Below are 13,091 nucleotides of genomic sequence, written 5' to 3'. Positions count from 1 at the left end.
CCATTTTTCACAACTTTTACAATTTTGGCACAAAATCTAAAAAGTTTGCATTTTTAGTCCTTTTTAATAATAAAAAGCATTTTTGAACCTTATAAACATTTTATAATGCTAATTGCTCCCTGTTTTACAGAAAATTTCATTTCCAGCCCCTCAACTTGTAAAATTTCGCATTTTGGGGCTTATTGGGCCGAAAAGCCCAAAATTAGCCCATTAGGTTAAAATTTTACATTTTAAGTCCTTAGAAATTTCTAAAAATCAGGAAAATATTTATGGAAACTGTTTTGGACCCTCTTACCCTTCAAGAACCGTGACTTGTTGATTTTTACCCCAAGTTTGTATTTTTGACAATTTAAGCCAAAAAAAGGGTTTTATGTTCAAGTATGTTTATTCTAACCTTATAAACTATTTTTCTTGACTTCATTAGTGTAAATTAGATTAAGTTATGTTTATTTCCTTCCTCATGTCTTAGATCTCGGTTATTACACACTTTTTGATAACATATTCATCACAAAACACATGATATCACACACATACATACATCAAATCACACATAGCATACATTTACACATAGATCTACACATTATCAAGTTCCTTGGATGGATCTCGAACTTAGATGCTTCTAAGGTGCAAGATCATGAGTTTGAATGAATTAAGAGATGATTCTTTAATGAAAGGAAATAGCTAGATTATGGATCTAACATCAACTTACCTTAGATGATGTGTTTGTGGGTTAAATCTCCTTGAAATCTTCCTTAATCTCGAAAATATGGAGAGGAGTGAAGAGAGTTTTCTTGAGAGAATTGTTAGTGAAATGTGTGTGTGTGTGCTTGGATTCGGCTAAGAGCAAGAGAGAGGGGAGAGAAGAGAGGTTTTTGAGTTGATTTGCATGAGAACATGAGATAGTGCATGAGAAACCTATGGATAAATGTGAGGTGGCATAGGAAAAGTCAACTCTCCTTCTTTGGTTGGGATTAGGCCAAGAATGGAGAGAAAAAAGGAAAGGATTGGGCCCTTAAATGCCTAAGTCTGAATCATAGATAATTTAGATAACTATTGGCCCAAAATAAATCAAGAAATGATTTTTATGGCCCATTAGGGCTAATTAGGTAAGTTATGGACCAATGAGGTCCATTAAGGTATTTTATTTCATTCTAGGCCCAATATGGCCCAAAATGTTAAAATAAATGAAAGTGGTTCTAATTAGAGCTCATTCAAGAGTTCTAAGCCCAAGATTGTCCAATTGGAAGCTTATTGGCCCATTGGGCCCAATAAGGAAATCCTAGTCCAAAATGGACTTAAACAAGGATTTCTAGGGTTCCCAATTATTTGTTGACTATTTGCAATGCATGTATGATGTGTTTGATTGAGATTTGGTTGTTAATGAATAAGTATCTTACATGCTTTCCCATTGTTGGTTTACATTTGTTATCGTTGTTCAATGTTTACAAGGCTTCAAATTCCTAGTTGTGACAATATTTTTCTAGAATTGCAGGATTATTAGTAAGACGCTAGCAAAGAACAATTGGAAAACAAAAATACCGATTAAGGTTTCATATATGGAAAGAGAGACCTTATTTAGGTTTATGAAGAAGTTCTTGGCTTTGTTTTTGAATTGCTTGTGATCATAGTTGAATTGCTTAATCCGTGAGGCTATGGGTAAGAACTTAACTGATCTTAATCTTTTTTTATTTGTTTGTTATGTTTTTTAATTAATTTTCATTTTTTAGGGACAAGACTCCTTAAATTTGTTTGGATTCAGTCCAAAGGTATGTTTTAAGATTTTCTTATTCAGTTCTTGCCTAATATATTTACTATATTTATAGCTAGATATTTCTTACTATATGTCATAATGTTTGGAAATTTGATATAAGATATGGATATCTTCTTGATCACAATATTTGATGATGGATGGATAATTTGGAAGAGCAGCAAAGGAGGATAATAGATTGCGAGAGCAGTAATTTAGGGTTCTATTTTATGATCAAGTCTGTTGTTATCAGGTTCATAATGCCAAGTGTATGCCTCTTTACAACTGGTGGGGCTCCAATATACTACTTTCATTCCATAACCATCGATATATGCTTTGTCATCTAGAGACCAGACACCTTTATTATGGTGAACGTGGTGGCACTAGATATATTAGGCTAATTAACCTTCTGGTGACATCATTTTTTATTATATTGGTGGATTTCTGTATAGAACAATTGGTTCATGTTTTTCCTTGAAGTAAGTGATATTAATTCATGATCGCTTAAGATTGGTGATAAATAAATTTTTATATGGTTTTATTACGTTGAGACAGAGTAGTACGGGATTATGGAGAGTTGTTTGGTCATTGCAATACCACCTAAGCAAGTATTGTTGCATAACCATCAATCCAATCTATATTTGAGTTGATCCAATAGGTTGTGATCCCTTAAATCTTTATTTGAAGTGGTCTTGATGTGTCATCTTTTAGAATCTATGTTTTAAGTCCAAAATCATTTTTGACTAAAACAAATGTCATAACTCTAAACCGTAAACACTAAACCCCAACCCACTTCCTGAATCTTAAACCCTAAATCCTAAATCTCATATCTTAAAGCCTTAAACTTGAAAGCTAAACATTAAATCTAAAACCTTAAATTGTAAACCATAAATGCATGTTATTTGAAATATAATAGGTTTCTAAAAGAACACTCTACATTGTGAATTTGTCTTGCTACCAATGCATTGCATGTTCATTAAAATATGATATGTTTTTGAAAGGAAACTAATCATGCTTGATAAAAAAAATAGTAACTCTAACCAAAACTAAAAACCAAGTACTTTCTTAGTTTGATTAACCAATCCTAAAAAAAGGACCAAATTCTTAACTTGAAAATCGGTATGGTTTAGAAGTGTTTCTGTTTTGGAATTTTGAACTCAATGAAGTTCCTTTAAATTGATGAGTACATCCTCATGACGAGTTATTTAATCTCATCATCTCATCATTAATAAGTCTTCATTCATCTACATACTGCAGCAGTGCTACTTGTTTGTTCTTCTTTTTCAACATCATCATGATGAGTTATTTTACATTGTAATTGTATCCTAGTGCTAAGATGAACTCAATGAAGTTCCTTTAAGCATCATAATGAACTCAATGAAGTTGCTTGTTACTGTAAATTTGTGTTGTTAACATTGATCTCAATGTTGTAAGTTGTAACCTAGTGCTAAGAATGAACCTGTTTTTCATAATTAGAGAATTGCTAAAATATATAATTACAGAGTATTGGATTTTGGATATCATCATCCAATACTTTGTAGTTATGTATTTGAGTCATTCTCTAGTTATGTACTCATATTTAGTTTACCATTTCTGTAACTATTCTATGATTTTATTGTTCCATGTTACTTGTTGTTTCATTGACCATATCACCATCCAGTACCCTGTAATCTGTACTTTATCATTTATAATCTGTTATATGTTGCTTGTTGCTTCAATTACCATCGCTTTAATTATTCAATCTGTTATCATTTTTATCATTTATGTAATTCTGAAATACATAATTTTGTAATTATGTAGTAACCATTCTGTAATTTGTTCATTTCTGCCTTTTTTGTTAATTGTTATGTATTTATGTGTTTCTTCCAACAGCTATCATGTATTACAATCTTGGTGAAGGTGAATTTGACCTTTTGTTGTCTTTTTTTTTTTTTTTTGTCTTTTTCTTGATTCAAGTTTCTTGTCTCATCATATCTATTTTGACATGTTCAGATTTCCCTTTCTTTTATTGAAGAATCTTTACCATGTCTCTTTTCATGTTCATTTTGTTTGCCTCTGGTTTTCTTTACTTTTCTGACCGTTTTACCCTTGGGTTGCCTTTCTTTTTTTTGAAGAATCTTGAAGTGATCTTTGCTCTGTTTTAGTATCCTATGGTATGAAGCTCTCAACTTGGTGTTGAAATTTAACATGTATTAGTGTTTTAAAGGTCTGATGAAGGTTATAACTATAATTTTTTCATGATTTAGGGGCTTGAGGACCCAAACAAGAGTAAATACAAGCTTCTTTATCTGTGATTCCCCCTGAATTGCCAATGGAGTTGTCAATAGCTGTTAATACCTCATTGATTGCACTAGCAAGACGTGGTATATTTTGTACAGAGCCTTTTCATATACCATTTGCTAACATTTATTTTTGTGGTAAAAGTTAAAATTGTATTTTTAGTCCCTGTGGTTTGTTCATTTTTACGGGTATGGTCCAGTTGTTTGATATTTAACTGCTGGTTCCTAAAGCATAGTTTCTTCACACTTAAGTTAGATGGATGTTAAATTACATGTAAAAATGACCATTTTGTCCCCCATGGCTTTATGTTTTAGCATGTCTTTGCTATTTTGATCTTAAATCTGGGATTGATGTCTTTTAGCTTCTAATACATTTATATTTAGGTAAGTTACAGTTTTCTACCTTGTGTGTTTCTTGATTGTTACGGGTATGGCTTAATACTTTGATTTTTAACTTCTGGTCCGTGAAATGTTGCTTTTATTGTACTTTTAGTCTCTGACTTTAACATTGTCAATAGATGGATATTAAGTGCTTGTAAACTGTAAAATGACCATTTTGCCCCAGTTTCTTAGCTAGTTTGATCATTTATCTGGGATTAAGTTTTTTAGCTTATACAGTTATACTACATGAATTTTTAGGCAAATGACATTTTTAGTTCCTTATGTTTATTGATTTTTATAAATATGTTCCAATATTTCGATTTTTAGTAACTAAAATGCAATTTAGTCATGCTTTTTGTCCGAATTGACACTGTTAATTGATGGATATAAAATGACCATATTGCCCTCCATTTCTTTTGCAGGCTGATATATGTTGTTTTGACAAGACGGGAACATTAGCATCTGATGACATGGTATTTACAATTCTGCCATTCATGGTAAACTTTTTGTTTCCAGTCTCCCATTTTTTTTTTGTTTTTTTTCAGGAATTCTCTGGAGTTGGTGGACTTGTCGCAAGGAAAAACAAATCCGTCGCTAAAACCCTCGCTGAGTTATTTGCCACGTTTTAATTACATATGGAGTGAGTGAATCCGTCACTGATCCATTGCAAACAACATTTAGTGACGGAATAGCGACGGATTCTTCCGTCTCTAATAGCCATGTTTCTAGTAGTGCAAGTAAGATTTCCAAATTTATTGATGATTGTGACGATGGATGGTGGAAACGTTGAGGGCAGCAGTAGATGGTGGCAACGGTTGAAGATGATGGCTGACAGTGGAAATGTAAGTGAAACGGCGGTCAGTGGTGCAAGAGAGTAAGTGGTGGTGTGATTGTGTTGAATTTCATGGCCAACAGAAACAACCCATTAAAACTTCACAAAGAATAAGACGATAAATGTTTGCATGTTTTATTCCAAATGACTATAAACAAACATTAATGTCTTCATTACTTTAAATCCATCAACAACTGTTTTGGTATGTGGCAGTATATTGTGAGGTGTACATATTAGTTAATATTGAACATAATATCAGTTTATTAACACAAAAATGTGTCTGTTGATCAATGTTGTGCAAAAGGCTTGTGTTTTGAACATGCATGTTTTGAAGAACCAACTCTCTGGGACAAGAAAACACCAAAACTAAAAGCACCTTCATTGCCATCACATTAGACAACATAAAAACAAACCTGAAATAAGACTACTTAGAATCCCTGAGCCAAAGTGCAAGTCTGTTGAGTAACAATACATTGTCTTGACTGCCAGCTGGAAAGATTTATTTATGTGAAAAAAATATTAGAAATTAAGTCATGACAGTTGGTTTGTGTGCTTATTTATATATGTTATGAGAAAAGGGTTTTGGGGACAAAAGTACCATAGGGCCCGGTACACCAGACTGCCTTTGGGACAAAGCTTAGAAGTAGAATAGCATATCTGATGAAAAGAATTAGATTAAAGATTTGGCAATGATTGCAGAGTATTAAAAAAAATATCATTTAGTGATTATCAGCTTTAGATAAAAGGTAATACATAAGAATGACATCTACCTTTAAAGCGGTCGCCTTCTCCACACGTATTTTTGTAGATCCATATCAATGTGAGGAAGCAGAATTTGAAGTTTGTTTAGGAAGTATTCTCCTGATGTTGACTTAAATGCAGTGAGATCACGACCAATGATGTGATTCCATGACTTGTAATAAGCCAATGCATCTTCTTCTTCATCAATGTTGCTGTCATCATACACAAAACTAACCGCACACTCCTTTGTAACTGCAATAGCAATATCATCTGAATTCTCCCTCACAGTAACAGTAACATGGTCACCACATTCCATCTCATTCATCCCAAACATCCAATGGCTTAACAAAGTCAAACTCTTTCCACCCACTTTGACTCTCTCAATGTAATGTTCGTATATCCAGGTGAGGTTCTTCGTTATGTTGCTAATTTTGATCACGGGCACCGCAAGGAGCTCATCCACTACAAATCCAAGCCTCTCATCCAGAAATGGTGATGTCAACAAACAGAAGAAATTCAATCCTCTAAACCTGAACCTATTAGGAGATGCTGGTACGATAAATGACATTGATGGCCCCATGTTTCTATCTGTAATCCAATTCGGGATCTCATTACCCCAATAAATTGTGCTGAATATTCCAAATTCATAATACATCTGCCAAATACAACCACATACATTAACCACGACATTAATCATATATACATAGATATTTGCTCAAAAACATATAGTTAACTACAACAAACCTGGATTTCAGATTCATCCGATTCTCCATAATCAACAGAAGTTGTTAAGTGCCTTCCGTTAAGGAAGTCTAGGTTAGTCCAGCCCAAATTACATAATACCATTTCCTCAACACCAGCCATTGGTTGGATTTTGACCATACCTTCAAATTCAAACGATGAACGTGCCAAGATCCTCCATCCTAGTGACAACTTGAGTGTGGACATTTTTGGATCAAATACAACTTTCCGTAGCGAAGGCTTATAAGTAGAATCAAAAAATAAATTTAGATATTTTAGTGTATGTGGAGGATTCTCTATTGACATCAGCATATTACAGTTTTCCATACTAAGTATCTCAAGCCTAGAAAGGGTTCTCACACAGTTGGGCATGGAATCGATAGGAGTTCCATCTAGATATAATTCCCTTAACATGGGGAAGCTATTGAAGTCTAAGGGAAAAGATTCAGTGGATAAATTAGTATACGCAAGCGACAATTTTACTAAAGTAGGCATAACGAACTTTGAATCACTTGGCATAGCCTTGATCTTTTCTGATGATTTCTTATGCCTCCCGTTGATTTGAGATTCACCGAGATTACAACCTTTTAGCAGTATTGTTTTAACTTTCTTTAACATGCCTAAGCTTCTTGGAAGTTTTTCAAGCTTCTTGCAGTAGCTCAGATCAATGAGGACAAGTTCACGACATTGCTCAATTGATTCACAAACCTCAAGCAAACCAATGCAACCTTTAAGTATTAATCTCTCAACTTTAGGTAGGTGGTCAAAGCCACCAAGGCTACGAAGCTGTTCACAGAAACTCAAATTAAGAATCTTCAACGATCCAAGCAACCTTTTATCTTTAGAGCACGATCCAAACAATTGCTGAAACTCATATAAGTTAGGATAGTAATGAATTTTATCAGCTCGATACACAATAGTGATACACAGAGATAAGTTACCTTTAGCCTCTTATTAAGTCGTTGTGGGTAGCTATAACAAATACTAAATGATTCGATATTGCTATATGACATGTCAAGAACAACCAGATTCTCCATCGGTATCTCTGAAGGAACATACTTCAAAGGGAACCCATGCATACATAACCATCTTAATTCTTCTGGAAATTTGTTGTAAGAGCCAGTGATTTGCACATAATTGAGTTGTAGCAGCATTAGCCTATCCATCTTATTCAATGCATCTGTTTTCAACTCACGTGATCCATGTAACTTCTCTTTCTCAAGCATTCTCATGTCAAGGGTGAGACCTAGAACATTTTCCGTACCCTAAGAAGAAAGTTACGGGTTAATATTTTAAATTTTAGAAATACAGAATGTTTTAAACAATTATACATGACATCTTACCTTTTTTTGTTGCAACACTCTAAATGACTCGTGACCCCATATTCGACTTCGTTCCCATGGCTTGTAAAGTGATTCCTCGCGAACTAGAAATCTTCCCATCTCTTGAACCAACTCATGCATTTTCAATTCGTTATTCCATCCGATACTAAGAAGGCATTTGTCAATGAGATTCGTGATCCCAGTTTTTGTTTCTATATCACATGCCTCTAATATTGTTATAGTATCATTTTTATCCATTCCAACAAAAATACAAGCAATATGCTTAAACAAGTCCTTGTCATTTTTTGAAGACAACGAGTCAAAGCTCATTCTCAAGACATTATTTACAGGGGATTCATTTTCTTTCTTTATCCTGTCTAGGTACCCCTGCCAATAAGTTACATCTCGATTATGTAGAGACCTACCCAGAACTTTAAGAGCCATTGGATGGCCTTTACAATACTTCACAAGCTTTTTTGAAACTTGTTCATAACCTAGCATGGGATAGTTGCACAAAAATGCATGATAACACAAAAGTTTTTGTGAATCAATCTCATTTAAGACTTTAAGCTCGTACGTTGCATGATTGGGTTTAACGTTCATTTTGAATAGTGTACAGCTCTTTGTCAACCATGCGTCCTTTGTTGTTATTAGGATTTTGCTTCCTGGTTTAAAACCTTTTCTTCCAAGTAACACATCTAATTGATTAAGAGTACTAATATCATCTAGAACAAGAAACACTTTCTTTCGGGCTACTGCAGTCTCTATCATTGAGATGTATATGGAATCATCAAGAACTTGAACTGAACTTGGTTTTGAAATATCGTCACAAAGTTGTTTTAGTACATCAGACATCCCATTAGATTTTTCATCACATTTCCTACTGATACCTTCAACAAAGCTGCTTGTGTCAAATTCATGGGAATGTAACGCATAGACATATTTCGCTAAAGAGGTCTTCCCCATCCCACCCATACCCAAAATAGTGAGTATATTTGTCGTATGTGATGATGTATCTTTCAGCCATGAAGTGACGAATTTAATGGAATCTTCCATCCCAATAAGTTGTGGTAGTTCAAACCTTGAGGATAAGCGTAGATTATGGAAGATGTCTTTGACAATTTCATCAATAAACTCCACCTCTAGCCTGGAAAATGATTTTAGTAAGAACAACAAAACATAGTCAAAATAACAAACATGTCATACTAGAGATTTAGTTTTTCCAATGATCAAAATCAAAATTATATCATATTAATGGATTATATAATTAAGTTTTTCATATCATAACTATTATCTTATTTTCACTTCTAACTGTGATTTCATTAACGAACCAGAGCCACCAATGTAATACACTATTTCATTGACGGACCACCAAAGTTCATTGTATTTTGTTTCTACAAAACCATCGAGCTTAAATTCACCGTGGTTTTGTATGAATAGGAACCAATGTCACTGAATAGCTATATGAACTAATTTGTGAGATCACATAATTGCAAAAATTAGATTCAATTTCAAGCATATCTTTGTTTAAATTTTAAATGCATCAAAAATATGCCTTTTTCACTATTTGATAAATATAAAGAGGCATATTGAAATGCATAAGGAGAAGATTATGCTGAATTCGAATGTGCTAATTAAACAATACTAAAGGAATACGGACATATGAGTAAAAAAGTGGTTACCTGTCCTTCACATCCTTCCCTTTTAAATCAGCAACTTCTGTAAGCGCTTTGTTCCAACTGTCCATCTTTTGAGTCAATTTACTTCTTTTATTTGCATCGATCTCTGCCTCCATCCTCTGTCTATGCTTAGCCATTGCATCTCCGAAGCTACTTTGTTGCTTCCTGACATCAGTGGGCTCAACATGATAAAAGATTGGGATTACAACATGATTAAATTTCATATGTTGTTCAAGGATCAACACCAGTTCATCAAGACACCAAGTGGAAGTAGCATAATTTTTTGACAACACGATAACAAAAGCCCTGGATGCTTTAATGGCACTCTCTAATTCTGGTTTCAGATCTTCCCCTGTTTCAATCTCTTCATCATCCAAGAAGGTAGTGATATTGGCATGAATGAGGGCATTATAAAGGTGATTCGTGAAACTATGACGAGTGTCAGCACCTCTGAAACTTAAAAATACATCATATCTATGACCATGAGTTGATGAAGAAGATGAAGCTCCTTCAGAAATTTCATCGATAACAACCATTATGAGTTACGTCTAGTGTCACTCGGAAAGTAAGAAAGTAAGTATTGTGTTTTGAAGCTTTTGAATCCCACGCTTTCCTCAATAGCGCCTGAATCTCAAGATCCCATACATAATGTCTCTACAAAAAATCCAAATTATTAATACCTTATGCAACTTAAGTCTCAAAAAATATAACCCGAACAATAATACCTTATAATCATTCTAAATTAAAAAATTTAAATGCCTAAAAAACAATACATATGCACCTCTAGACTTTTCCATGCGAAGTAATATGCTTCAGAATTAACCAACATATATAGAGCTATGTATTGATCATATATAATCATCATATTGAACCGATATATCTAATTTACATACAAAACCTTTATAACCCACCACAAACATCCCTAATATTGTCTAAACAATTTCCATAAAGTTAAGTTAAATACTCCTCAAACGAATCAACACCAAATACCATTCCATAAACAACTACAAGATCCACATGAAACTTCAAGGGTAAACACTTTATACCCAAGTAATATAGATATCACCATCAATTTTGACTTATATTTTCTTCAAGTTAACCAAACCAAATCCTATCCAGATGATATGATACCTGGTCTAAGGAGTGTTTAGACCAGTATCTGACAAAGATGACTCAAGTGACAAGCGACATAGGCTTTGACAAACATTGTAGGTGTTAAACTTGCAAATAAATGGGCATTAATTGATTGATATATGAAAACCAAGATTCCTTACAATCTTGCTTCAACAGGTCAGCTCACCAGGTAATTTAGCTTTATTATGAGTATTTAGATTACTGTTCAGGTTCAAAAGGATCATATGTAGAGAATCGTGTTTGTGAGTTGGAAAGGAAGTACATGTTGGACTCTGTACTACCCTAACTGAAATACAAAACTGAGAAACGTAACAGAAATAATCCAAATTTCAATCCCATGTTAACGAACAAACACATCATTAGATGATAAGATTTATGATCAATAAGGTAAAAATGTATAACAACATATGAAACTAACTGAAAGGGCCTTGAGAGTTACCTGCTTACACAACTACAGAGAGACCAGAAGCAGCGAGAATAGCGGAGGATCCAACGCCGACGCGACCGGGAAGTCGCCTGGTAAACGGCAAGTCAACGAGGAAGGAAAGGAGACTGCGAGAGAGGTGAGACAGAATATTGTCGGCTTTTCTTTTGATGTTTCTTTTACAGAAATAATATTACATTTTCTACAGTAAAATACAGAAATGGTCCTTGTGGTTATACAAGCTACGATTAATAGCAAAAAGTTTATTAAAAAGTAGTTAAAACACTTATTTGGTCAAAATTTAAAAACTCTCTTTTAAGGAGGCATTGTTGCGGTTTTTGTCCCTCGTCAACTTGAAAAATTGTTTGATAAATTTTGGTTCGATTTTGTGAAATGAAGTAATACTACATTAAAAATATTGAGTTGTAACTTACATGCAGTGGTAGATCTAACTTGAAATCATGTGGGGTACATATTGACCGTTAACTTGAACGTTGATCGGAAATCAACTAGTTGATCCAGGTTGTTATGTTAAATGTATTTTATTCCCCAATTCAAATTAGTAATAAAAATTAACAATTTATTATTCATTAATATAATAAACTCAACAATCTATTATATCTAACAATGGACATATCAAGTTTATAATGCATACAGGGGACAAATTAAAGAACCAATATATTATTCTAAGTTTTTTTCTAACAATAACAAACCAAGCAATATGGACCCTTGTGACCCACAACAAAAATTGAAAGTTTACAATTGCAGTATAAACTGTGTTTGAATATACCCACAAAAATCCAAAAATTAGTTGATAATAATAATAATAATAATAATAATAATAATAATAATAATAATAATAATAATAACTAGAAAGGTTACCCCCGCTACGCGTGGGCCAGAAGCTTTCAATATTGTTTCTGGATCGATAAATATGACAAACGTAGAAAATGCAAGGATGAAAAACCCGGACTTTGCCCCGGACCGTTTTTTTTCATGTTTTTATGAAAAAAGATAAAAGTTTTTGTAACATCCAGAAATTTCAGGTATTATATTTATTCTTTTTATTTTGAGTTTCGAGAAAGAACTCAGCGAGTTGGTGCGTAGACTCGTCGAGTAGAGACGTGATTTCTCATTCGGATTAATGATCGGACTCGACGAGTCGCAATGGTGGACTCGGCGAGTCAGCGCTGTTTAATGAAACTCTAATTACTCGGGTTTGGGGCCTATTTAAAGGGTCTTATGGTCATCATTTGTGCTCACCAGCCCCCAGAGCGAAACCCTAGTGCACTTGAGCATTTGGAGTGAGAGAAGGAGCCATTATCAACCTTGGAGGTGTTGTCTAGCAAGGGAAAGGAAGTTTTAGCCAAGAGGAAGCAAGAGGAACAACTTCCTGAAGATTTGAGGTCCAGAACATCACATTTGAGGTACCATTTTCGAACCCTTTTCTGTTGAGGTGATGTTCATGTTGATTTAGGGTTTATTGAGCCCTTTTGTGGCTAGATCTAGTGCCCATTTGGTCCCATAAGCGAGTTAGGTTCTGGATCTGGACCCTTGGAGGTCCAGAGTGTCCCTTTGTCCAAACTTTTTGTGAATCCATGGAGGTTTTGGTTTGGGATCTTTGGGTTTGAGGTCAAAACACCATTTATGAGTCATTAGGTGTGATATGAGCGCTAAGACATGAAATTTACGTGATAAATAAGCTTGGAAGGACTGGATCTATGAGTTAGTGGAACGGATCTGACCTCAAAAGGTCGTTTGAGGTTGTGCATGGAATGCACTCGCCGAGTCCATTGGCATACTCGACGACT

At 34.2% G+C, this 13,091-nt stretch overlaps 1 protein-coding gene across 1 annotated transcript; it reads right to left on the bottom strand.

Moving 5' to 3' along the window:
- Positions 1–5,350: 5,350 nt before the first annotated feature.
- On the bottom strand, positions 5,351–11,423 carry LOC145100788 (disease resistance protein RUN1-like). Its single transcript, XM_079037923.1, has 8 exons — positions 11,296–11,423; positions 9,726–10,376; positions 8,065–9,190; positions 7,663–7,986; positions 6,725–7,585; positions 6,010–6,635; positions 5,838–5,896; positions 5,351–5,728 (listed from the first exon to the last, which is right to left on the bottom strand). The coding sequence occupies exons 2-6, from the start codon at positions 10,256–10,258 to the stop codon at positions 6,012–6,014; spliced, it is 3,468 nt and encodes a 1,155-aa protein (XP_078894049.1). The 5' UTR covers positions 10,259–10,376; positions 11,296–11,423; the 3' UTR covers positions 5,351–5,728; positions 5,838–5,896; positions 6,010–6,011.
- Between the last annotated feature and the right edge of the window lie 1,668 nt (positions 11,424–13,091).

The sequence above is a fragment of the Lactuca serriola genome, chromosome 1 (assembly GCF_051521515.1).
Source record: "Lactuca serriola cultivar US96UC23 chromosome 1, Lser_US96UC23_V15, whole genome shotgun sequence".
Taxonomy (NCBI): domain Eukaryota; kingdom Viridiplantae; phylum Streptophyta; class Magnoliopsida; order Asterales; family Asteraceae; genus Lactuca; species Lactuca serriola.
Note: the sequence above shows the minus strand (reverse complement) of the source record. Positions and strands in the feature narration are given on the sequence as shown.

Excerpts from the sequence above, each read along its gene's own strand:
- LOC145100788 (XM_079037923.1), bottom strand. The coding sequence starts at position 10,258 with ATGGTTGTTATCGATGAAATTTCTGAAGGAGCTTCATCTTCTTCATCA. Across the intron at positions 7,987-8,064 it reads GAGTGTTGCAACAAAAAAAG|GGTACGGAAAATGTTCTAGG; the intron begins GTAAGATGTCAT and ends CTTTCTTCTTAG. Across the intron at positions 6,636-6,724 it reads CGGATGAATCTGAAATCCAG|ATGTATTATGAATTTGGAAT; the intron begins GTTTGTTGTAGT and ends TGTATTTGGCAG.